This window comes from Micromys minutus (genome assembly GCF_963924665.1).
Source record: "Micromys minutus genome assembly, chromosome: 1".
Lineage (NCBI taxonomy): Eukaryota > Metazoa > Chordata > Mammalia > Rodentia > Muridae > Micromys > Micromys minutus.
The window spans coordinates 80829114-80854259 of NC_137969.1; the positions used below are offsets into that span (position 1 = coordinate 80829114).

Genomic DNA, 25146 nt, shown 5'->3' on the forward strand with positions numbered 1-25146 from the left:
TAATCCACAAACTATTTGGCCAAAGCTATAGGCCATGTGTCTAAGAAAGCAGGAGGGACCTGTGCCATCCTAGCCATTGGTATCCATGAGCTGATAGGCATTTTGGGCTGGGAATGGGCTTGGATTTTTACATCACCCACTTTGGCTAGAAATTAAAGCCACGGGAGTAGCTGCAGCAACTAATAAGAGAGAGCCTAGAACTCTGTGATGCTAGTGTATCTCAGGACCATCCACCTAGGTCATGCTGAGAAGTAAGTCCCAAGCAAAGCGTTTCTCATGGTGACCACAGTGAGAGCATTTACTGTGGCCACCATTTCATTTCAGTCCTCCTCAGCACTCAGTGCTCCTCCTGCAATGATGCTCAGCTTCAGTGAGACAGTAGTTCTTGGGAGAACCCCTGGTTTCCATGGTTCCTGTGTATAAATGCCCTTTGCCTCATGGATTCCTCCAGCATCTCCCCCACTTTCCATCAGGTGCTACGTCACAAAGAATCATCTTTCTTCAGAAATGTATCATCTGTTGTTTTTCTCGGTGAAATTTGGTGTGCCCCCTCCCGCCACACAGAGAGCTTTCTGTGGTGTGCCATGCATACTAATGCGGAGGATGAAGTCATGCTTTCCTCATGCTGTTCAGCAAGGAGAGGCTCTCCCCTGCCACGTGTTGGAGCCAGAGCCAGCAGCTTCCCTCTTTGCTCACACCTCACAGGGCTAGGTTGAGGATTTCCCCTGTTCATCTTCTTTCGAACAATCACTCTGCCCAGGAAAATCTGAGCTCAACATGTGCAATCTGAGAGGCTGTGACTAACGAGAGCATCTTGGTACAACTCAGGACAGGCAGTACAGAGGGCTCTGCAAGAGCTTCTGGGCCTTCTCATATTCCAGGCTTCAAAAACAAACAATGTAAGACAGGGATTTGGACAGCCTTGCTGTGGTTAATGGCAGGAGTTCCCTATTTTTTTTTTTCTTCATTTGTTAGGAACTTCTTCAGAAAACCCCCAAAATCTCAAAAAACCCAAACCATCTGCATTTCATTTAGGGCTCAGGAGCAGTGAGCATTCTCAGGGTGGTGCTGGGTGGTGGGAGTGAGCAGGGTTGACTTTGTTGGCTCTGTTGTTGCCCAGAGGGGATCATGCCTTGCTCTACCCACAGTAGGTGCTTGAGTGGGCACAGCAGGTCCTAGGAGAGACGGCTCCATTGATTGACAGGTCCGAATCTGTAGCCTTGCTCTTGGTTGTCATCAGCAAGTAGTTATGGCCATCGATCCTCAGTTCCTGGCTTTGGAGTCAAGTGGACAATTTGTGTTTGGTTGCTTTGTCACTGAGATAAACTTTTGAATGAATCTCTATTCCGTATTTCTATTTTACACCTACCCTCCAACTGATTTTGCTGGCTTTCCTGATTCCACCTTCTCGCAGAGGTCTCAAGCAGAGCCCCTGGCTTTCCTATTAAATCACGTTCATGAACTCAGATCCTTTTCTGGACAGAGCTGCCATGTACCCCACAGCACAGCCTGTCTTCTTCCCTGGCTCAGGTTGCTAGGATCAGCATAGTAGGGATGTCTGTGATGGATTTATATGTACCTGGATGTTGCCTTTTCTCTTTTCTCAACTTGTACAACTGTCCTGGCTTTTCCAAGTAGCTTTCTGAGGCAGTGTTACATGGGGAAAAGGACACCCCTCCACCCTGTCATCAAATTGCCCTTGGCTAGTCAGGTGCCCATCTCTTTGCCTGCCACCCAATTCCATTCATTCTGACCTCACCAACCTTCCAAATGTTCAGTCAATGCATAGATACTCATTAATGGAATCCTGACAGTGAGATGTCCCCTGACCATTCCATTTCACCTGGAGATGGTCCTAGTGCCTAAGATATAGAAAGAGCCTGGAAGAGGTTGAACTAGTTTCACTGTTATTAATAACACATGCCTCAAGCAATGGGCAGGGTAAGGGCTGTGTGGCACACTCGAGTCACATGAAGATCCCTCTTTTGCAACATAACTAAATGAATACAAAATCTCCCAACACACAAAATAGCTAAGGTTTAAGGATACGCAAGTGCTTCTTACTCCATTGGATCACTGCACAGTGCACACATGTGTTGAGTTACCACACTGTGCCCCTCAAAGAGATACAGATATGACATCAGAAGAGCACTGGCTTGGTGCCATTCTGGCTGGACACATCCCTTCAGCACATCTGATCAGATGAGGGCAGCATGTGGGGATGGAGGTGTTTGATGTAGACACGAGCACATTCCAACTCCAGGTGAGAGGGCTTGAAGATAAGGTTCTCTCCTTTAGACATCCTTATTCTCCGGGGATCCGGTGCGGGACGCTTGAGCAGGACTGAGCAGTCTCTGCACTTCCTAGCTGTGGTACTCAGGACGACTGTCTCGGTCCCTTCTTATTTGTGATGGTGAGCAAGGGTCCGAAAGTCAGATTGCTCAGGTTCAAATCCTCCTCCTGGGTTGGAGGTATATGTAACTTAGTGATAAAAACTTAAGTAGTAAACAAGAGACCCTCTTCTAAGCATTGAAAGAATTAAGGGGCAGCACTCTTAGCTGTGTGCCTGCGAGTGTGCTTCAGTCTACCTGTCTTTAAATAGAGATAAAAAAATGTCAGTGTAGTTCAGTACGAGGGCACTGGCCTAGCACATGCAAGCTCAATTTTGAGACTGGGGCTAAAAATGGGCCCATTGTGATGACTGAACCAGTTAGGGGATTTGGATATTCAGAATAGTTCCTGTCTCATAGCAAGCATTCTATGTGCAGTAATTACTGATGATCAAAGAAGTGGTTGATATTCAGGATCCTATAAACACCAAGGACTAGGGAGATGAAAGGCTGGCTTAGGTGAATGTGAATGAAGCCCTTCCTGATATTGTGAGCAGTGCTTGGACTCTTAGAATCTGTTTAAAAAAAAAAGGGGTAAGCTACTTCCAGACAGCCGTCATAGCTTCTTTGTGTTCTTTCTCTGGATCTAGGCCTCCTGGAGTGTCTGAGCCCTTTCTCCAAGAATGGGTCTGTGGGGGATGCTTGCCTTCCCCCTGGGATTCCTGCTTACTTCTGTGCTCCTAGTGGCTTCAGCCCCAGCCACTCCAGAGTCTCCGGGCTGCAGTAACAAAGAGCAACAGGTCACTGTCAGCCACACCTACAAGATTGATGTGCCCAAGTCTGCTCTGGTTCAAGTAGAGACTGACCCACAGTCACTCAGCGATGATGGGACGTCACTCTTGGTTCCCGGGGAGGATGGAGAGGAGCAGAACATTATCTTCAGGCACAACATCCGTCTGCAGACACCGCAGAAGAACTGTGACTTGGCAGACAGTGTCCAGGACCTGCTAGCCCGGGTGAAAAAGCTGGAGGAAGAGATGGCAGAGATGAAGGAGCAGTGTAGTACCAACCGCTGCTGCCAGGGAGCTGCTGGTGAGACTACTTTTGGTATTCAGTCTACAAACAGTGTGTACTATGTGCTGGGTCCTCCACTAGCCTCATGGGTGCTGTGAGATTTTGGTGCATGTCCCATATACACTTGGCTTTTGTCAAGGTACAGGCCATACCCCTCTGTTTGTTCTCTGATCCAGCTTTAGGGGCATCTGGAAGCCTAGGCAGGGAGGGTTCAGCAAACTGGTCTCCTGCACTAATGGCATCAGATGGGAACCATCCCAGGGCTGTTCTGCTGACAGACCAAATTGCTATTGAGGGAGGAAATGAGGGTATAGAAAGAAGAGAGAAGAAGCTGAATTTGATGTTGAGGAATTCTCTAGGTTTCTTCAGCTGTCCAACAAGGCTGTTTTATCAGCTAGCACAGTCTGTGAACTAGAGAAGGTGTATATTGGAGCCCTGCTCCATCCTTTAAGAACACGTCTGCTCAGGTGACATTGAGTGGTGCTTTTTATTGTTGGTTAAGAGTACCCCTAAGTGCCAGGTATAAAACTAGGGACCAGAGACATGCCATTGTGAAGAAGACGTTGTGAAACGAGCCCCTTTCTGCCCCCCCAACCCCTGCCAGTAACCACACTTTGGAAGTTTTATTAGGACAGGAAGACGACATTCCAAGAGGCAGAAGGCACTGTATTGACTCCCCTGACCTCCCTCTTCCCCTAGCTGTGTAGGAGAGCCCTGACCAAATGCCCCGGCTCATCCATCACTGAGCCCGGGCTTCTCTGCAGTTCACAACCAGCAGTGCTGGGTCCAGCTCTAGGATGAGATAAAGTCCCGCTTGCCTCTCTCCCTGGAGCACTGCCCCTGGAGGCCAGCGCCCAACAACCAATGGGGATCGTTTAAAGTCCCTTTATGGAAAAACTGCTAGTCACCACTATTCAAGGAGGAAGGCAAACAAAAGAGAAGCTGAGATTTGGCTCAAGTAGAAAACGTTTTCCTCATAGAGATCCCACAAAATCAAGGAAGTGTCAGCCATCTCTGACTAGTCTCTAAGGAAGGAGACTTCCGCTCCTCACTCATGTCTTCCTTTCTTGGCAGATCTGAGCCGCCACTGCAGTGGCCACGGGACCTTCTTCACTGAGACCTGCAGCTGCCACTGTGACCAGGGTTGGGAGGGCGCTGACTGTGAGCAGCCCACCTGTCCCGGGGCTTGCAGCGGCCACGGGCGCTGCGTGGATGGGCAATGTGTGTGTGACCAGCCCTATGTGGGGGTCGACTGCGCCTACACCGCCTGTCCCCAGGACTGCAGTGGGCATGGTGTGTGTGTGCGGGGTGTCTGCCAGTGCCACGAGGACTTCACGGCGGAGGACTGCAGCGAGCAGCGCTGTCCTGGGGATTGTAGTGGCAATGGCTTCTGTGACACTGGAGAGTGTTACTGTGAGATGGGCTTTACTGGCCCCGACTGTTCCCAAGGTGAGAGTCATGTGCTTTGAGGGTCACCCTTCCTACCATCTGTGGACTCAGTTGTCTTATTCAGGAGCCTTGCCCTTTAACCTAATAATGATCCAACTGGAGGGCCTAACAATAGAGCTGGCTGCTGGGGAAGGGGCTCCTAGGTCTCACCCACCCCTACTTGATGGTTGCTGGGTGTAGCTTCTAGTAGTGGACAGGTTGCACACCCAAGTGAAAACAGGACTCACTAATGGGATTAATCAGATATATGCAAAAGGAAAGAAAGGGAGGCGGGGAGGGTGGGAAGGGGGAAGGGAAAAGGGAGGGAAGTACAAGAAGCAGAGAAGGAATGCGCCGAGGGGAGGAAGTGAGGGGTAGGTATGATTGAGATACATTGTATCCTCGTGTGAAATGTCCAGTGAATTAAAAAAACAAAAATAAAAGAATAAAGTCCGGGGTCTATGGCCAGAGCTTGCCACATAGAGGTTCCCGGGAGGGTTCTGAAAATATGCATTTGCACAAATATTTGCACACCCCAGGGGCTATTCCTGGTGGTGGTGGTGGTCATCCTGATTCTGATAGAATGCACATGTTCTGCATTAGTGCAACCAGACAGTATCTTCGAGGGGACCAGTGTCAAGAATGCTGTGATACTTGACATGCATCCTGCAGGCCCACCACCATAGCATTAAGCTCATAGTAGATGGTAGAGGATATCCATTTGGCTACCAAGTCTCACCCCCCCCCCATTCCTTTTCTGCCTGCAGTGGTGGCTCCACAAGGTCTGCAGTTGCTCAAGAGCACGGAGAACTCCCTGTTGGTGAGCTGGGAGCCCTCGAGCGAGGTGGACCACTACCTGCTCAGCTACTACCCCCTGGGGAAGGAGCAAGCGACAAAACAGGTCCGGGTGCCCAAGGAGCAGCACACCTATGACATTACCGGCCTGCTGCCTGGCACCAAGTACATAGTCACCCTGCGTAACGTGAAGAAAGACATTTCCAGCACCCCTCAGCATCTACTTGCCACCACAGGTGAGGAACCTGCAGATACAGGCTGTCTGCTACATCCCCGCAGGAGAGGAAAGATGACAGGTCCCTCCTGCTCTCTGATCTGTTACTGGTTCCTTCCAGCTGAAACCAAGGTGAAGGGCCTGGCAGAGTTAATTCTGAGTCCCAAAACCTTGGATACAGAACAGGGTGGAGGATGAAGGAGACTGGCTTGCCTGGCTCTGGGGCATGGTCTCCGCTGTACCATCAGACAGCACCAGACTGGCAGGAAGAACAAACGCCACTGCTTACATCACTAATGCACCAGGTTCATGTCTCGTGAACATCTAGGGAATTAAAAGAGTAGAGAGGGGTTTATGACTTGCATCAAATAAGGAAAGCCCTGGGAATAACACTCGAAGCAGTGTTCTTCTAAGAATAAAGAAAGCAGAGGTAGGGTAGGATGCGGTGGGGACTTCTATTCAGAAATGTATACAAGTTGTCCCATCACATGTAATGTAATGACATAAACATTCCTGAGCATGCATTAAGAAAAGGCTAGGGACTTGAGAGTCCTTAGAAACCATATTAAAAATGATTTCTACGTAAGCAGTGATAATTCTAATGCTGGGGAGGAAGAGCCAGTCAGCCTAGCCTAACTCCAGACCAACGTGACTCCCTGTCTCAAAAGCAGAGGTAGACAGGTCTTGAGAAAGAATTCATGAAGCTTCCTTCTGTTCCCCACACACCTGCATATCAACATATCTGTACATGCATGCATTCACACCCACACACAAACACACACACAATGAACACACACAGTGGCTAATATCAACACTTCTGTGTAAAGAATCTGGAATTATAATGGAAATAATGACTCAGAGTGACTGGACCACTTTGACTGAGTTCTCGGTAGTTAAAGGTCTTTTGCGGCAACTCCACCACCACCACCACCAGCAGCAGCAGCAGCACCAGCAGCAGATATAGTGGCACATGTCTGTACTTCTAGCCTTTAGGAGAAAATGCAGAAGAATTACAGGTTCCAGGCCAGAGTGAGCTACCCTGTGAGACCCCATCCACATATTAAGTCATTTTAAAAGGCAGCTTTTTTTCTCTAGGTGTGGGGAAGAGCTACACTATATAGCTGTATAGTAGCTAACACTTTTTAGAAATCCAGTTTTTCATGAATATTCATTAAAAAATTTCTATTATAATTATTATTATTTAATTTTTTTACAGCCCAGGCATTATTCCCCTCTGATTCACCCTCTGACTGTTCCTCATCCCATTCCTCTTCCCCCATCTCCAAGAGGATGTCCCCCGCCCCTATTCCTTTACCCCTACCCCCCAAACCTGTCCACTCCCTGGGGCCTCAAGTCTCTCCAGGGTGTGGTGCATCTTCTCTCACTGAGGCCAGACCAGGCAGTTCTCTGCTGTATATGTGTCAGGGCCTCATATCAGTTGGTGTATGATGCCTAGTTGGTGGCTCAGTGTCTGAGAGATCTCAGGGGTCCAAGTGAGTTGAGGTGGCTGTTCTTCCTATAGGGTCACCCTCCTCCTCAGCTTCTTTCAGCTTTTCCCTAATTTAACCACAGGGGTCCCTGGCTTCTGTCCATTGGTTGGGTGTAAGTATCTTCATCTGACTCTTCAGTTGCTTGTTGGGCCTCTTGGATGGCAGCCATGTTAGGCTCCTGTCTGTAGGAGTAACAGTGTCAGGCCTCGGGGCTTCCCCTTGAGCTGGATCCCAATTTGGGCTGGTTTTGGACCTTCTTTCCTTCAGTCTCTTCTTCATTTTTGTCCTTGCAGTTCTTTTAGACAGGAACAATTCTGGGTGAGAGTTTTTGACTGTGGGATGGCAACTCCATCCCTCCACTTGATGCCCTGTCTGTCTACTGGAGGTGGGCTCTACAAGTTCCCTCTCCCCACTGTAGGGCATTTCATCTAAGCAGCCTTGACTTTTGAGAGTTTGGATCAGTCTAGTTGTCTGAGTGACTGATTCCTTCTGTTACCCAACACTTGTTCATTGAGGACCCACCAGGTGCCAGGTGCTGTTCTAGGCACTGATAAATATACTCTAAATCCCTGGGGAAAGATCTGGATGGGTAGAAGGTTGGCTTGTAGTCATCTTTATAAAAACAGAAGGCTGCCTCTCTTGTTTTGGTGGTAGGAATATGGTGAACTTGAGTAGTTCAGTGTCAAAAGGGCTTTGAAAGGTGTGGCAGTTTTAAGGGGGGCCTTTGTTAGCAATCACTAGAAACACCCCTGTAGTTGAGCAACTTGGATTTTGTTGTTCATTTTATTCTAGGAAAAAATACATGATGGGGGAACTCCAGGGGTGTCTCGATGAGTATGTAAGGAGGGACTGGTTCTAAAATATAGGGTTCAAATTTGGATAATCTGGGGGAACAGGGATTTGCTTTGATTGGGATATTGTTAAGAAGTGTGTGGGGGGGGGAGAAGGAGGTAACTGTGGTTGGGCATCTTAGGGATTCTTCTCTAGTTAGAGGGCTCACTAGACACAGACAAAGCTGTGGTTGGAAAGAAGTAGCTGCCTTGCCTGTTAGTCAGGAGAGGGGACATTTTGTCATTTTTGTGGACAATAGTCTTGCTTTTTGTCTGTGTTCAGACACAGTCATAGAATGGCTTTGTTTTTGTCTCAGTCTTGTGTGTTTGCAGAGTGTCCTTGGCTAATGCTGATGCTCTGAATGACTTATGAGCACCGGAGAATATTCAGAACAGATATGAGGGCCAGGCCAACTCTGAGCAGTAGGGACTGCCTTTGTCTATGGCTACATCTGCTACAGGCAGGAAAGTGTGGAGACTCCCAAGGAAGGGCAGGAACAGATGTTCCAAAGCCTCAGCAACTCTTCTTAAAGTCTTCCTCTGAGGATTTGTAAAATCTCACTACTGTGAAGTTTGTCTTTCTGTCTAAACTGATTCAAGTTCAAATCTGTCTTCCCTACACCTCAGGGAGCTTTAGACCTAATAATACTTATTCCCATCTTGAACATTCTCCTTAATTCCTTGCTTTTTAAAAGCTTTGTGAATATTTCCCAATTCTCTTAAGCCATGTAGGACCTCTTCCACGATCCTGAAGTCACCTTCATTACTTTCCTATTGGCCTTTCACTTGGGGAATTCTCTATTTAAAAGAAGTCTCAAAACAGTTTGGGCCTAGCAGGTAGAAGCTTCAGGCGAGATGAAAGGCTCTGAGAGGTTCTTGTCTATAGAAGAGAGAATCAGAGATACTCAGAACAGAGGGACCTTGGGATCATTGGGTTCATACTCTGCCTAATATAAAAGTTCATTGTCTTACATCCTTGATGAGTGATCAGCTACAATGGGTGGAAGTGCCTCCAAGGTAAAGGTGACAAAACCTTGGAAGGGGGCAAGGCTGGAAGTCTTGGAATTTCTGTCTGTTTGTCTGCCCATCCCCTCTCCCTTCCTTCCTTCTTTCCTTTCTTTCTGCCTCTCTTCCTCTTTCCCTCTCTCTTTCCTTCCCTCCCTCCCTCCCTCCCTCTCCCCTCTTTTTTTTCTGTCTCATACTTTAAGAGCAAGCTCTATCAACCTTGGATACATCGATTGCAATTCTAAGTGTTCACAAAGCCCTCATTTGACCCCTTCCAAAGGTTTTTCCCATAGAGTGCCATTCATTTGAATTAAAATTTTAGGGTTATTTTCCAATTGGCAGGACAAATGTTTAGCCCTATGTGTTTTACTATGCACAAAGGCATAGGATGAGTGTCCTTTATGGAATAGAGCAACAGGGAAGCATGAATACACTGGGGAGCTAGTGACAGCATTTGATAGAAGGATCGGGGAAGATGAAAAGAAGGACCAAGTTAAAAATCACTTTTGTTTTGGGTTAATATGAATTAAGCATATGAGCACCATCTACTGTAAGTTGGGAGTTAGAGGAAGGATCTAGTTGTACTAAAAATGTTATATATTGAAAAGTTGAAATGTATTGCCCCAGTTTTCCATGCATCTATTCCCATGGCTATTTTATTGCCAAGGACAGGGACTTTGTAGCTGAAGGGAGAACAGCAGATCAGAGCAGCTCAGCCTGGCTGGTGTTTTGGGTCCTGGCCCCAGAGGAGCAGCTCTGACTTGGTCAGTCTGTGGGAGGATGAGATGCACAGTGCACAGTGGGATGGTGAGTAGAGTCTTTCTAGCAAGAGTGCCTTCCATGGAGGTTGCCAAGAGCAATAACCAGCTGTTCCCTGGGGGAGCTCCAGAACCTGTAAAAGACTGTGTCCTTAGCTGAAGCCAGCTCTCAGCGTGTCAAGAAAGGGAGCAGACTTAGTGGCCAATGGGCTGTTTTGGACATTTGTGACCCCTGCACTCAACCATTTTCTCTTGTCTTCTCTGATCGCTGCTCTAGATCTTGCTGTGGTGGGCACGGCCTGGGTAAATGAAGAGACTGAGACATCCCTTGATGTGGAGTGGGAGAACCCTTTGACTGAGGTGGACTATTACAAGCTTCGGTATGGCCCCTTGACAGGGCAGGAAGTGACTGAGGTCACTGTGCCCAAGAGCCGTGATCCCAAGAGTAGATATGACATCACTGGTAAGAGTCTACACTGGGAGATTCCAGATGCTGGATGCAGGAGCAAAGGTGGAAGGGAGCAGTGTACACTGGGCTGTAGGAACCACACTTGTTTCTAGACACCTAGATATAAGCCTGCTCTGGTGGCTTGCTGTCTCTATGACAGCATTTAAGGGCTGGAATTTCAGGACAGTTCATTTACAGTATATGTTGCAAATGTCTTTTCAAGTCAGTATATTTTTGAGGCCCTATGTATATTTTAGGATGTATTCGATGGTGTATTCTCTTTTGGAGAAATGTTGTCTAGATAGGGTGGAGAGGGAGAGAGAGAGATAGAGAGGGAAGAAGAGTTGATTTAGTGAGTATCATGCCAAGAAGGGTGTGTTACCTACAGGTAGGGAATCCTTTCTTAGATCACTGAACTAGTTCTACGAAGACCTGTACCCAGGGAGTAAGGATGCAGGGATAGACCAAGTTTTGTAGTACTATGCTTTTCAAGGTCTTCTTTTAGAAACATGGTACATGTACACAGTCACGAATAACACAGGTCATTCTAAGAAGGCATCTAAACGAAAGATCCTCAGGCTCGTTAGCCTCATGGTCCACCCTCTGGGTCCTCTCTCTGCAGCCTATGTCCTAGTTCTGTTCTGAGAGAAGAGCTCACAGCTCCCCGTGTTTGTGGAGAGGAGAGCAAGTGTGTGGGCTTCATAGATGCGACCGTCTGTTTTCATTTTGCTAGTGGAGTCTGAATGGTTGTGTCATGAGGAACAACCACTCAAGTTGTTTGCACAGGGAGATGATTTAGCCCAGATTCCCTTCTTTCTTCTAGTATAAGAAAGAAGTTTTGAGTGAATCTTGTTGTTAGGGGCTGGAAAACATTTGGGCTATAAATAAAATTGGGAAGTAAGTACTCAATAGTCAACAAAGGACTGGGGTGCCAAGGACTCAGTGCCATCTGCTGTCTACCATGTCACATTGTACTGATGCCAAGGCTTGTTACCTGCCTCGGCTGTTAGCTTTGGGGATTACAAAAAGAACCCAGGTAGAAGCTGAGTGAGAGTGGGGTCTGGAGCCTGCCTTCACACTCATGCTGGCTGCTTTTTTTCCAGGTCTGCAGCCCGGAACAGAATATAAAATCACAGTTGTGCCCATAAGAGGTGATCTGGAGGGAAAGCCAATTCTCCTGAATGGCAGGACAGGTATGGAGCTTTTTATCGTCTTCACATCTTCAGACTGTTCTTGTCTCTGTATGACAGTTCTAGGATTTCCATGGAGAGGTGCTTCGGATCCCTACATGGGCATCTATACTGGGGGGCAGGGCAGAAGAACAAAAGCAAATCTCTCCCATTTCACTTCTTTTCTTGTCATGGGAAAAAAAAAAAAAAAAAAACTTCCTGGGATCTTGGAGTCAAGGGGAGATACTATCCCTGATGCCTTTCTTCTGACTTTAATTGCTTCAGTCACTGAGTCATTATTGTCTCAAGGTGCTTAATAGGCATACAGAACTGCCTTCCCCAAGGTCACATGAGCTAGACTATTTGTCATGTTGTATTTGTGCCTAATCTCTACACTCAAGCAGTCTGTTCTGAAATGGGAGATTATATTTAAGACCCTCACACAGGAGTGCTGATATAGCTAGCATTTGTCTATTGAGAATATTTATAAGATGTGCAGCAGTGAGTTGTCGAATCTCAACCAGAATGCAACCTGAAAGCATCATAGACGTAAATGCACATTGAACTGTACACCTCCTGCGTTTAGAATCGTGCTCCAGCCTACACAGATTGGGACCTGGAAGAGGCTGGTGAATGAAGCCTGCAAAACAGAAATCTTTAAATTTTGAGTTTTTTTTAAAGAGTGGTTTTGTTCTTTTTAGTTTAATCCTAGAAGTGTCAAGGTAGGGTGATATAGTAATGAGGCTGAATGGTTGGAGTTAGAGATCTGGGTAATTATAATGAAGAGTTGTAATTTAATTTATGATCCAGACATGATGGACTGGAAAGTCTGCCTAAATGGCCGATGAGACATTTGAGTGAGTCGGAAAATGATAAGTACTTCCCTTGCTTCCGGAAGCTTTCTCTCTGGCTTCACTGAGAGGTTATAGATCAATTGAAAGGTTGCTATGTGCCAGGCAGCAGAATCCCTCGGCATTTTTCATGAGTTTTGTCCTCTAGTTATCACAGTCAGTCTATAGATGAGCCACTACTATTATTTCTAGGTCATATGCATAAGAAAACTTATACTTGAAAAAGTGAAGGCCAAGATCATTCAGCCAGGAAATGGCAAGGCTGGGTTTGAAAGAAGGTTGCTCACCTCTAAGCCTTGGTGCTTAACCACAGAAGCAAACTGCTTCCTAGTTGATCTTTCTATTGAGAGATGAATATGTTTTCTCCTCTTAGACAATTAACACAACACACAACAGTTGGTCATTTGTGTGTTTGTATGTGTGTAATGTGTGTGTGTGTGTGTTTGTGTGTGTATTTGGATTATTCTTCATATATCCAGCAATTCACCATCAGACACCAACTGGGTGTTATACAAATCAACTCACTTCCAACAGTACCTACTTATAAGACCATTAGATTCGAACTGAAGGGTCTGAATTTAAAGGGCTCAGGAAGAGTCTGGAGGACTCCATAGGGAGGCCAGTTGTACCTCAACAGCCATGGGAGGAGATGGATGGAGGAGAAGAAGAGAGTCTTTTGAAGTCTGGGTCTAAGAGAGCTGGTGTATTCAGCAGTGCACTCTGGCAAGCATGGTAGAAGGTGCTTCCGAGGAATGCTGAGAAAGCCCATATATGTCAGATATTGGTTGGTATTAAAAATAATTTAAAAAAAGAAAAAAAGAATGAATGAATGAATGAAAAAGGAAAAGTTTTTTTTTTTTTTTTTTTTTTTTTTTTTAGTCTAAACTCAAAAAGCAGACAGAGATCAGAGATTTGGCAGAGGCTGATAGGCAATCATTTCTCTTATCACTTTATGTGTTCAGTTGAATCAGTATTCCTGTGGGTTAAACTCTTGGCCAGATCTATGGGGTCTGGTGGATTAATGTTTAGGGGAGAAACAATAACATTCTTTGATTTTTCCAGCCCATAAGAATGTCAGTCTCCACCTAGAACACTTAGGAAAAGAGATGAAACTCAGCTACCATTCTTTTGACCAGGGGAGTGTGCTATGCTTTCCCTTAATGGGATTTAGAGAAGCCCTGATACCTCCATCTTTTCTGTCATTTTAAACCTCAAGGAGGTTAATTGTGAAGCTTCCCTTTCTAATGTTACCCAAGGGAAACAGGATGTAAAGTCCAAAGCATGATCAGGCGGGAAGATCCACCCTCACTGGCCTACACCATAACTAATCCTGGTAACAAAACTTCTACTTCTTGACGAAAGCCTTTTATAGTCACATTAAATGTCATAGCCTCTGAGTTCTTACAGCAATTAATTGTATGTGCCATTGAATTGGTAGTTAACCTTTCAAGTATATTATCCCAACTAGACTATTAGCATCTGAGAAGTGTTTTTATTGTCAATTATATCCTAACATCAGGATGAGATACTTTACTGGATTTCAAATAAATTTATAGTGTATGCACTACTAAAAAAAAAGATATTATAGTTTCTGAGGTCAGGCCAGATCTAGTTGAGACTATGGGTTAATTTAGAAGATAAAAATTGTTTTCTCAAAATGTTTGGTTTCTTGCAAAGAGTACCAGGATTTAAAAACAACATATGCATACGCAGGAAAGGAAGAATGTAATTCAGTTATTTTCCATTTAACAAGTCAACCAGTGGAACTTGTTAAAACAAAACTCTTAAAACTGAAGGGTCTCCAAATAAAGGAATTATTGAGCTGTTACAGCTGCTAGACAGAAACAAAATAAAACAAAACAAAACCCTGACCAGGTTGTTGGACAAGTTCCTTTGACTGTTAGCAACAGGGCTAAATAGTAATCGAAGATATGTGAGTGGGACGCAGGAAGCCAAGAACACACTTATAAAATTTTGGGAAGAAATACAAGTGTGCTTAACACTGAGTCTACACTGACAAAGATAAGAGAGATTGGATTATCATGGGCAACAGGAGATGGGATTCCACACTGATAACTATGCAGCTAGAGGAGTTCTAAGGACCTCTGCTCCTTCCCCTACAACCAGGGCCTTGAATTATGCTTCAGAAAGAAACACTGAGGACAAAACAATGAAGCACACTAGTCTTTATTAAGGAAACAGTAGAGCATACTCAAGGGATAGGTATAAGCTTCTCAAGGGACACAGAATAACAGGTACTTAACAATATCTACAAAGAATTTTGAGGTCAGATTTGTCAAAGAACATGATCTGTATTTACATTTAAAACCTAAAATTAAAACATTGAATTAAAATTTTCTAATTTATTTATTTTTAATTTCTGAATTGTTTTATCTGTCAATAAGATTATAAGGTGTTTTATTAGTATATTCTATAGGTTTACAAATAATCTAAGGGAGTGCTAAGAAGAAAAGTTTAAGTCAAAAAGGCCAAAGAAATTATTGCTGTACCTTAGATTAAAAAAAATTCCAAGATCTCTTGACTGTAAACTCTGTTCACAACTTTTTTGAAAAAAACAATTAAATAAACCAACCAATCAACCAACCAACCAACCAACCCCTAGGTTTACAGATAATGAACAATTCAGATACAATTTGTCCTTAAACATGGTTCATTAGTTGTTTTAAGACTCTAGTTTCATATATCTCTCAGGAAAAGTGACACTGTTTCCCTGAAAGCAGTCTTTTGCAATAGGGGTGTGTGGTGACTGTACCTTTCCCTTCTTCCACCCCCGTAAGTAAGTTTTTCTGTCTCCCTGTCCTGATTTGGGATTATACAGAGTTGAGAATACTTTGGAGTAAGAAAGTAGTGTTTATCGCTCTGAATTAGTTTTAATACTTGTGGAAGCTTTCAAGTAGACAGGGTGATGAGGCTACCGCTGCAGTTTATCTACAATTTGACCCACCATCGCAGCTACTGGGAGATTTTGTTGCATGGAAAAATGACTTAATGTTCCCCACATCCCCTCCTGACAGACAGGGAGGTTTTGGTCTTGCAGTGTGGGCTTCATACAATTTTGTGAGTGTGTGGGGTCCATCCATGGGGTCTGGTCCTCATTCCCGATGTTGATGTCAGTATCTGATTGCTATCTTTGTTCCACCCTGCAAATGATCTGGGATCACAGCTCTGTGAGGATCCCCTTGGAGTCTATGCTGCTAAGGAGTTGAGAGGATGACGGGCTGGGAAAGGAGGCAGAAATCATAGAGTTCTAGTCTGGTTCTGTGTCTAGTTGCACTTCTGTGGTTAAACTTCTAGATCTAGAGCTGTTCTAGACACAGAACTAGATTGATTTTTCTTTCCTGTTGTTTATAACCAAGACTTACTTATTTAAGCTTTGGGCTCTACTGTTCCCTAACCCAGGTCTGGAAACTCACCCCACAGAAATCAAATGTTAGGAAGATGGTACTACAGTGAAAGAAATGCTTTGTTCAGCGACTGAAGATGATGAGGATGTGGAAGAATTTACTTGAAAATCACCCAGGGGGCTAGGGAGTTGAGGAGTTACAGATACAGGACCAGACCAGTGAGGGAGAGAGACCCCACTCCAACAAAGAAGAGAGGTGCTCCTGTTTTTTCTCTGAACAAGTAGAACTCTTTAAGAAACTCAGGTGCCTCCATGATCTCTTGTTTTCATGTGGCATCTGATAGTTTTGTTTTTTTTTTTTTTTAAAGCCTGGAGGAGAGGAACTTAGCAAGGTCTAAATCAAGTTAACCTTGCATTATAACTTTAGGCAAAGCATTTCTCAAATGATCAGCATATCTACACGCATAGCAGAGTATAATCTGACCCAAAGGTTAAAGCAAAAAGGAAGACAGGCATAGACCGAAGGCAGAAAGAGCATGACTCTCCGTTCCATTTCAGTCATTCATCAGAGAAGCAGTCAGTGTTCCCAGTAAAGCATTCCTCAAATTCTTGAAAAGCAACCTAGGCAATGGTTAGCATTACAGCAACACACTGAATGTTTTATACAGCAAAACTAATGGGAAACTACAGTGTCTTTAGCTTGATTATGTGACTTATGAACTTTGTGTTTTTCAAATGAAGGGCAAATAGTTCTAGAGGTTTGCTTAGGGTTTCCCTTGGCAACTACTCCATCTCTTCACTGTTCTGAGGCTGCTGAGGGAATGCATGCTCCAGGACTGGCCAGATTGTATCTCTCAGTGCACATAGACAATTCTGTCCCTATTGATCCACTGGCCTGTATAGAGTGCCCAGATGCTACAGGCTAAGTACTGACCGGGGTAAGATGCCAGAATAAGAGGCATTGCTAGGATGCTGGACTTTGTAGAGGTGGGTGGGTCACTTTGGAGAGGGAGAGAGTCAGGGCCTTCAAGAGCAGGACTTTCTGTGACCTTAATCTTCTCTTCTCCTTTCATCAGTATTGTGCAGACTGAGTTGTGGCCTTGGGGGCGTCAAAATCCTCCCTAGCAAGCACAGAAACATTTTTTATTTCCATACAGAAAGGGGGAAGGGGTCAGAGAGGGAATCCTCTTTGTTGTGTGTGTGTCTTCTTCTGAACAATCTCTTAGAGCCTCCTGAATTTGGCACTGGGGTTCTGTAGGCTTCTGCATCCAGATTTCCCCCCTGTCATTCCTCAGAACTGCCTTTGCCCATGAGATATTGATAGCACTCCAATAGTCCAAGGCTATGTTTCTCTCTTTAGCATTCACCCCAAGTTCTCATCTATGGCCACTGTTATTTCAGGTTACAGTAACCTTTCAGGGCATATTTTATCTCGCCCACAGTTGTTAGTGGTTAGTCTACATAGATGGAGGAGATGCAAGTCATATTGGATTGGATCTACCCAAATGACTCCATTTTAACTCTATTATCTCTGAAAAGATTGTTTAAAAACAATGAAGTTCTATCCTGAGGTGCAAGGCATATTGTATCAGAGCAGGAGAACTGGCTACAATTTAACTACTCAATTTAATCCTCAGCCTCAGGTAGACAAAGATTATTAGTGAAGTGAGAGTTGCTAATATTTATTATTGTTGATCTCATAGAAGTTATCTAACCTGTCTGGGCCTAGCATGTACTTACTGTTCTAAGAGGGGAAGACTTTATTAGTGTTCCTAACTTCTGAGGCACCTGGGGAATGCCTTGTGTTTTTACCATGGGATTTGGTAACTAATGTATCAAAAGCACCATGACCCTTGGTGTGTGCTTAATAAATGGCAGTTGACTTACTAAATGAAATATGAACTACTTCTGGTAGTGGAACACATTTCATCTTCTCTTGCAAATAAAACACTGCCTTTATGTTTAATAAAGGTGCATGGTAGCTAAGGTTAAAAAATATGTGAATTTGTAACTTCTCTTTGAAAAGGTCCTTGGCTGAGACCCAAGAATAGATTGGGTGTGTGGAGGAGAAGAATTTAGCTGCTTTAGGCCAAGAAGTTGTTCTGTGGTTTTTTTCAGTTGAAAAGATGTAGATCCGTATACAGAGGACATTCTAGGGCCATGTCTTAACATTGTTCTGTTTGACATCTTTATCAGTGGGCTTGACAAATATGTATTGATGGCTTGCTTACTAAATTCTCCAGTGTCAGGAAGATGGACAGAAAAGTGAGCATATTAGACAAAAGACTAATTATAAATGGAACTTTAAGAAGGTAAAACTAATAAGTATAAATGTTGTCTAAAGACATTATTAACCATGCATAGAATGGAGATGGTGGGACTTTACATGGAAGTCCTCATTCTTGGATGTATGTCAGAATCACTTGAAAGTTTTGTTTATGTGTTTACTAATATATATATATATATATATATATATATATATATATATATATTTATATTAGATAAGGCTTTTCTCAGTGGTTCAGTCTGGTGTTAAACTTCACGCACAGCCCAGGTTGGTCTTGAACTCCAGATCCTTCTGCTTCAGGCTTCTAAGTGCAGAGATTACAGGCATGTCCCACCACAACCAGGGAGGTATGTGTATATGTGGTGATACTTGTTTCTAATTCCAGGATTCAGAAAGCTGAGATATAAGGATTGTGAGTTCAAGCCAGTCTGGGCTATGTAATAAGATTCTATTTTTAAAGAACTTTCTTAACTCTCCAAGCATAAAATAAAACCTATCAACCAACCAACCAACCAACCAACCAACCAAACAAACAAACAAACAAACAAACCAGCAAAAGTCACTGAAAGAAGCTAAGAGATGCTAGGGTTCATCCTACAATTCCTGAAGTGGAATTTCTGCTGGTGTGCTTGGCAGGAACCTAGTGTTGTCAGAATTTGAGGATTCCTAGATAGGGGGCTTCCTGAGGCCACAGGTATAGCATGTGTCATTGAGAAGCATGTATGTGTCTAGGAGACAGTTGGCAAATTGTTCTGAACATCAATGACCTCAACAAAGACTCCTGGATGTTGTATTTATTGATAACTGTTGAAAGCCACCATATTCTCTGTAATATACATTGTTGTAAAGTAAATAAGTTAGATTTTTGGCACTTTTATTTTGGGAAAGAGAGAAGAAAGAAACATTGTATAGATAGATGGTGAATACTTGGCCAAGAAATTTTAATTTGAAAATATAGATAGCCTACTAGCTCAGTTGTTTTGATATCAGAGGAACTGAGAAGAGAAGGATAACTGTTCTTGAATAGTTGCTGAATGGTCTCCTGAAAGAGACTTAGAGGCATCCCACCTGTACTTAAAGTAGACTTAAAAGAGTTATATTTCACAGAAACTATGTCAGTGATAGTGTTGATGAGTTTCTAGTTTGCTTATCAGCTGCACCTAATGGAGTTTCCTCTAATGTAGTCAGTAATCTGAAACTGGAACAGATTTGTTTTTTAATCTACCAGGGACCTATTCTTAGTTTAAGATTATGGCAGAGGCTAGATATTCACCTGTTATGGTTGAAGGCGAGACCCCCTTTGCATTGTGGAGAAAACACTGACCTAGACTTTAAAGTGACTGTGGTTTTTACCAGGCAACTGGTTTCTCTAATTTTTATTTCTTATGTATGAAGAAATCGATGGACCAACCAATGTGGTCACAAACCAGGTGACAGAAGATACAGCATCTGTTTCTTGGAATCCAGTGAGGGCTGACATAGACAAGTATGTGGTGCGCTATATCTCCCCTGATGGGGAGACCAAGGAGAAGGCAGTACCCAAGGACCAGAGCAGCACCGTTCTCACGGGCCTGAAGCCAGGAGAGGCCTACAAAGTCTTTGTGTGGGCTGAGAGGGGCAACCAAGGCAGCAAGAAAGCAGACACCAAGGCCCTCACAGGTAACTTGAGAATGGGAGTTAGGTAGGTTTCCTCAGGGTAAGGAGGAAGTTGTTTTTGACTTGGCGTCAGCTCTTTTATTGGTGGGGCTGGAGAATATTTACAAAAGCAATTTTAAAAGTTCTTTATTATTTTTTAAATTCTTTCTACAATATATTTTGATTTTATTTGATTATGTTGTTTTTCCTTTCCCAATTACTCTCAGATCCATATTACCTCTCCACTCACCCAACTTCATGTTCTCTCTCTCTCCAAAAGCCCCCGCAAAAATAATAAAAGAAAACAAAAAACCCAAAACATCAAAAATCAAAACAAACTAAAAATATAATTCAAAGCTCACAAAAACCATGGAGTTTGTTTGTATTGGCTTCGATTCCTGGGCATAGAAGCTGCTTGGAGCATGATTGTTCTCTGTGGTGACACTCCATGGGGAAATGGCTCCTATTTACCAGCAGCTGTGGGTTGCAGTTGGCTCCTCAGGGTGGGACTTCGAATCTACTTTCCCTGCTCAGTGCTGAGATTTTTGTCCCAAAGCAAAATTTAAATGTCACGTTTCTGATTTTTTTTTCCCATTTTAACCTCAGACTGAGCTATAAGACCATTTAATAGAAATAGTCATATTTATTTGGGATGGATTTTATACACATCTATCTTGGAGTAGAGTAAAATGTAATTTTTACTTTTTAATGAAAACTGAAGACATTGGACCAACTATAAATTTGAATGCTTATCTCAGATTACAGTAGTGTAGAAGTAGTTTGCATGCATGCAGTCAGGAGCTCTCTTTCAGACCATACAATGGTTCACATCCCTCATCAACATTTTCCAAACACAACGATTCTTCCCTTACATGTTTAGAATTATAAGGATCTCCAACTGCATCTGCTTGCTCTGCTCAGCTCAGGCCTTCAGATGGTCTGAGACATACTGGGACATAGCATGGCCAATCTTTGTGTTTAAACACTCTTTTGGTGTTCCCTGAATTCACAACAGTCTAATTGGTACCCACCTGCTCTTCCAAAACACTTAATAGGAACTCTGTACAGTCCCCAGATACTGAGAACTTCAGAGAAGCATGCACAGTAATTAGGAATACAGTTTCAGATCCTTAACGGTTCAGAATTTAACCCCATAACTCATTATCTGAGTGATGGTGGGTCAATTTCTGGTTCATAAAATGACTCAGGAGTATCTGTGCTATGGGGAATATGAGGAGAGTTACATACATGTCTTAGTTAGGGTCATTATTGCTGTGATGAAACACCATGATCAAAATCAAGTTGGAGAAGAAAAGGTTTATTCAATTTACACTTTCACATCACAGTCATTATCAAGGGACATCAGAACAGGAACTCGAGCAGAGAATCCTGGAGGCAGGAGCTGATGCAGTGGCCACAAAGAAGTGCTGCTTACTGGCTTGCTCCTCATGGCTTGCTCAGCCTGCTTCTTTTTACAGCTATGGCTTTGGCCTTTTAGGAACTAGAGAGTATTAACCCTTACCCTCCTCTTTTGTATCTTCCTTAAAGATATTGACCCCCCAGAAAACCTGGTGACTGACCAGGTGACAGAGACCACTCTTAGTGTCTCATGGGACCCAGTGGAGGCTGACATTGACAGGTACGTGGTAAGCTACACTTCTGTGGATGGAGAGACAAAGCAGGTTCCAGTGAGGAAGGACCAGAGCAGCACTGTCCTCACCGGCCTGAATCCAGGCGTAGAATACAAAGTCTACGTGTGGGCGGAGAAAGGTGATCGAGAGAGCAAGAAGGCCAACACCAAGGCTCCCACAGGTAAGCAGAGAGACATATGCACAGTTAGAATGAAGTGTGAATGTATGGATTTGAGTGTTCATGGTACACAGGTTGGGATCTGAGACTGGAGACTGCAACCGGAATGTTTAGATGCGCGAGAGGTAGCTCAGCTTGGGGAGTGCTTGCTACACATTCTAAGTCTGATCCTTAGCATCAGTGTGAAGAGCTAGATGTGATTCCAGCTCTTGGGAGGCTCATGGGTGGATTCCTGGGGCTCGCTGGCTAGCCAGCCTAACCTAATCAGCCAGCCTCAGGCCTCTGTGAGAAAAGCGAGATTGCATAGTTGTGATGCTTTTAGCAGACTCAGTGGTTGTGTGTGTAGAGGGTTTGGTTTTGGAAATACTTGTGACAGTATGCTCAGAGTGCTCACCAGAGTAGCAGCCCTTGATGCAATGGTAAATTAGGTACCCTGACAGTGTGGCAGGTGTTTAATTGGCTGTCTTTGTGTACCGTATGCTACTATGAAGATATTGTTCCTTCTACAGTTTAGGGAGCTGAAAGCCAAGATGTTGAGTGTATATAGCTAGCCTGACTTTGAAACTGAGACTCAGAAACTGCTTTATCCCTTGACTCCCAGCAGAGACTTGGTGTGGTAACCGATTACCTTGTGCTGGAAGATAAAAAACAAGATAATGGGGTGTGGCTTCCATTGTTATAGCTTTGACTTTTTGAACATTTTCCTTTCAGACATTGACAGCCCCAAAAACTTGGTGACTGACCAGGTAACAGAGAACACTCTCAGTGTCTCCTGGGACCCTGTTCAGGCCAACATTGACAGGTATGTGGTGAGCTACACCTCTGCTGATGGAGAGACCAGGGAGGTTCCAGTGCCTAAGGAGAAGAGCAGTACAGTTCTGACCGGCCTGAGGCCAGGCATGGAGTACAAGGTCCATGTATGGGCCCAGAAGGGGACCCAGGAGAGCAGGAAGGCCAACACCAAGGCACCCACAGGTAATGGAACATGCACTGTGCTATGCTGTTTCTAAGTGCATGAGATGTCTGAATTGGTTTTCCCCCCTCTGACTTCATCAGACAGGATGATTTTGTTGATTAGAGGTGATGATGCTCCCTAGGGAATTGTATACCTTCTTCTCTTACAATTCATGTCTCACACTGTAGTCTCCAAATTGTGGTCTTTAATGACTGATGCTTACTTCACAGAACCTCCCCTGCTTGCCTCCTCTTGCCTGTGAACCATATTTGTTATTAAAACTAAGTGTTTTACTTTGGCAAGAAGCAAATACAAAGGAAGCACAAGTAACTGTCAGGCTGAGAAAGCCAGCCTTATAGGTTGTGATCCACAAACAACTTTTCTTTTTAAAAATTCCTCACTTGTTTAGAGCCGTCCAATGAAGTTTGTTCTTGTTTCTGCCCTTTGGATGAACGTTTTAGGCAGAAATAATTGCAGTGTTTTGTTATCTACAAACAAGCCAGTGTCTAGTCCCTCCAATGTTGGTTTTTTTAGTAATGAAATGTCCATTTCCATGTATGAGTCCATCCTTCATTTGCAGTCAGCTGCTTCCTCGCTAACTGCTTGCCATGGGAAGGGGCATTGCTCTGCATTTCTTCTGTTTTCCTCCTTGAATTTTATGTCATGTTCTTTTAGCTGGCTAACTATAATATTTTCCATCCTGACTTGTTACCCACTCCTTCCTCCTAATCCCCTAACACCCTTCCTCTAGTGGTTGGTTGACCAAATTTGGTTAGCTGAAGATCCCCAAACTGCTCTGATGATGTCACTACTCTAGTTAGTCTTCCAGGATAGCTCTTGACACAACCCCAAGCACTTTGCTTAACTGACATTCAGTTCATGGGAACCACACATCCATTCTCTCTCTGTGGGAAATGCTGAAGCCCCTTTTGCTTTTTGTAAGAGCAGCCTGCCATTTTCTCACTGATAAAGAATTTTAGCCACATGCCAAACACCTGCTAAACTGTTCCCCATGTTTTAGAAAGGACTTCTCAACCTTAGCACTGCTGACATTTGAGCAGGGCAGTTTTTTGTTGCAGGGCTCCTCCTTTTGTGTAGAATGCTTAGCATACCCCTGTGTCTCCCTCCCTTACATTGAGTTGTAGCAATCAGAATGTCTTAGACATTGCTAATCAGTCCTGCTGAGGTCTTTTGTTCTATAGCAAACAGAAGAAGCTCTACCTGGGATCCCAGGGAAACAGACTAAAGTTCAGACCTCACCCAAGGTATACAAAGTCTTTTCAAATAATTCCATCTTCTGAGTCCTAACACACTGGTCTCTCCAATTTTCTTAATAATCTGTACATGCTTGGTCAGCTAAGGATCCTAAAGCCATCAATCCCTCCTTACTTGTGGGCTTCCAGGTGGGAAGTTAGATACCAATTTTCACGAGGTCATAGCCTAAAGCAAAATATGAAATAGAGCCTTTCAACAAATGACCTTAACAAAATGGCTTTTGCAATGAACTACCTAAAAAAGGAAAATATTATTAGTTTGTTGATAAAATATATTTTCATTTACTTTCAATTATGTAGTATGGAGGACAATAATCTCTTGGATTTATAAAGTGTCAATGAATTGATTTTTATCACAGTAATGAGAGTAGAAAGTATGGGTATCTACCTGGTGCTAAGAACAGTCATAGCATGTTATTAACTTACAGGATGTAACACTATGATGTAACATCTCTACAAGATATGAATCAATATCTCCCATATTCCATTTTTGTTAGCTCTGCAGAAGGAATTGAGGCACAAGGGCTGGGTGTTTTTTATTTTTAATTACATTTTGAATCTTAGAACAAATATTCTGTGGTACTGAAGCTGTAAACATTGTTTTTATCTTAGTTGATAGAGCTAATCACACACACACACACACAAACACAACTCTAAAAAATTTCTACTTTACATATGCAGAACACAGTAAAGCAACTTGCCCAAGTATTAAAACAAAGTTAATAATTGCTGAAAATAGATGTCCATGTTGAATATTAGTACCTCAAAGAACCTAAAGTCTATAGAAGAGTTTATATAATTTTAGAGGTGAGGAAGCAGAGCTTAGAGACAGGCTTAGAGTTGCCTGAAGCTTGCTACCAACACTTGGAGGATAGTAGAGCTGAGATGAAGTTCTTGGTCGGCTCCCTGGCACTCAGCTCTGCCTCTTAAGGTAGAACACAGTCCCTTTGAATGCAGTGCACATTCCACTGTCCTGTGCTGTCTCTCCGAGGTTCTGAGGTAGTCTATGGAGACAAGGTCTCTGTCCATGTAACACTGGAAATGCATATATAATATGGGGAAACCTTAAGAACTGGAAACTTTCCCAGCCCAGGCCAAATGGTCTCATGTTCTGGAGCCTATTACTGGTATTTATGATCTTCCCCTTCTCTTTTAGATATTGATGGCCCCAAAAACCTGGTAACTGACCAGGTGACAGAGACCACTCTTAGTGTCTCCTGGGACCCAGTGGAGGCTGACATCGATAGGTACATGGTTCGCTACACCTCTCCTGATGGAGAGACCAAGGAGGTCCCTGTGTCAAAGGATAAGAGCAGCACAGTCCTGAGGGGCCTGAGGCCAGGTGTGGAGTACAAGGTTGATGTGTGGGCCCAGAAGGGGGCCCAGGACAGCCGGAAGGCCAACACCAAGGCCCCCACAGGTATGAACAT

The 25146-nt window shown here is 43.8% G+C and overlaps 1 protein-coding gene across 2 annotated transcripts in view; it reads left to right on the plus strand.

The window, feature by feature from the left end:
- Positions 1-2985: 2985 nt before the first annotated feature.
- TNN (tenascin N) overlaps positions 2986-25146 on the plus strand; it is a gene marked incomplete at both ends in the record, with an annotated part of 55799 nt that continues 33638 nt past the window's right edge. Inside the window, 9 exons of one of the 2 annotated variants that reach the window (XM_080920824.1) lie at positions 2986-3422; positions 4479-4853; positions 5600-5863; positions 10202-10387; positions 11476-11565; positions 19439-19702; positions 21227-21490; positions 22199-22462; positions 24873-25136. In XM_080920824.1, coding sequence (XP_080776950.1) covers positions 3014-3422; positions 4479-4853; positions 5600-5863; positions 10202-10387; positions 11476-11565; positions 19439-19702; positions 21227-21490; positions 22199-22462; positions 24873-25136 — 2380 coding nt within the window. The remainder of the gene's footprint in view (positions 3423-4478; positions 4854-5599; positions 5864-10201; positions 10388-11475; positions 11566-19438; positions 19703-21226; positions 21491-22198; positions 22463-24872; positions 25137-25146) is intronic. The other variant, XM_080920825.1, reaches the window with a different exon arrangement.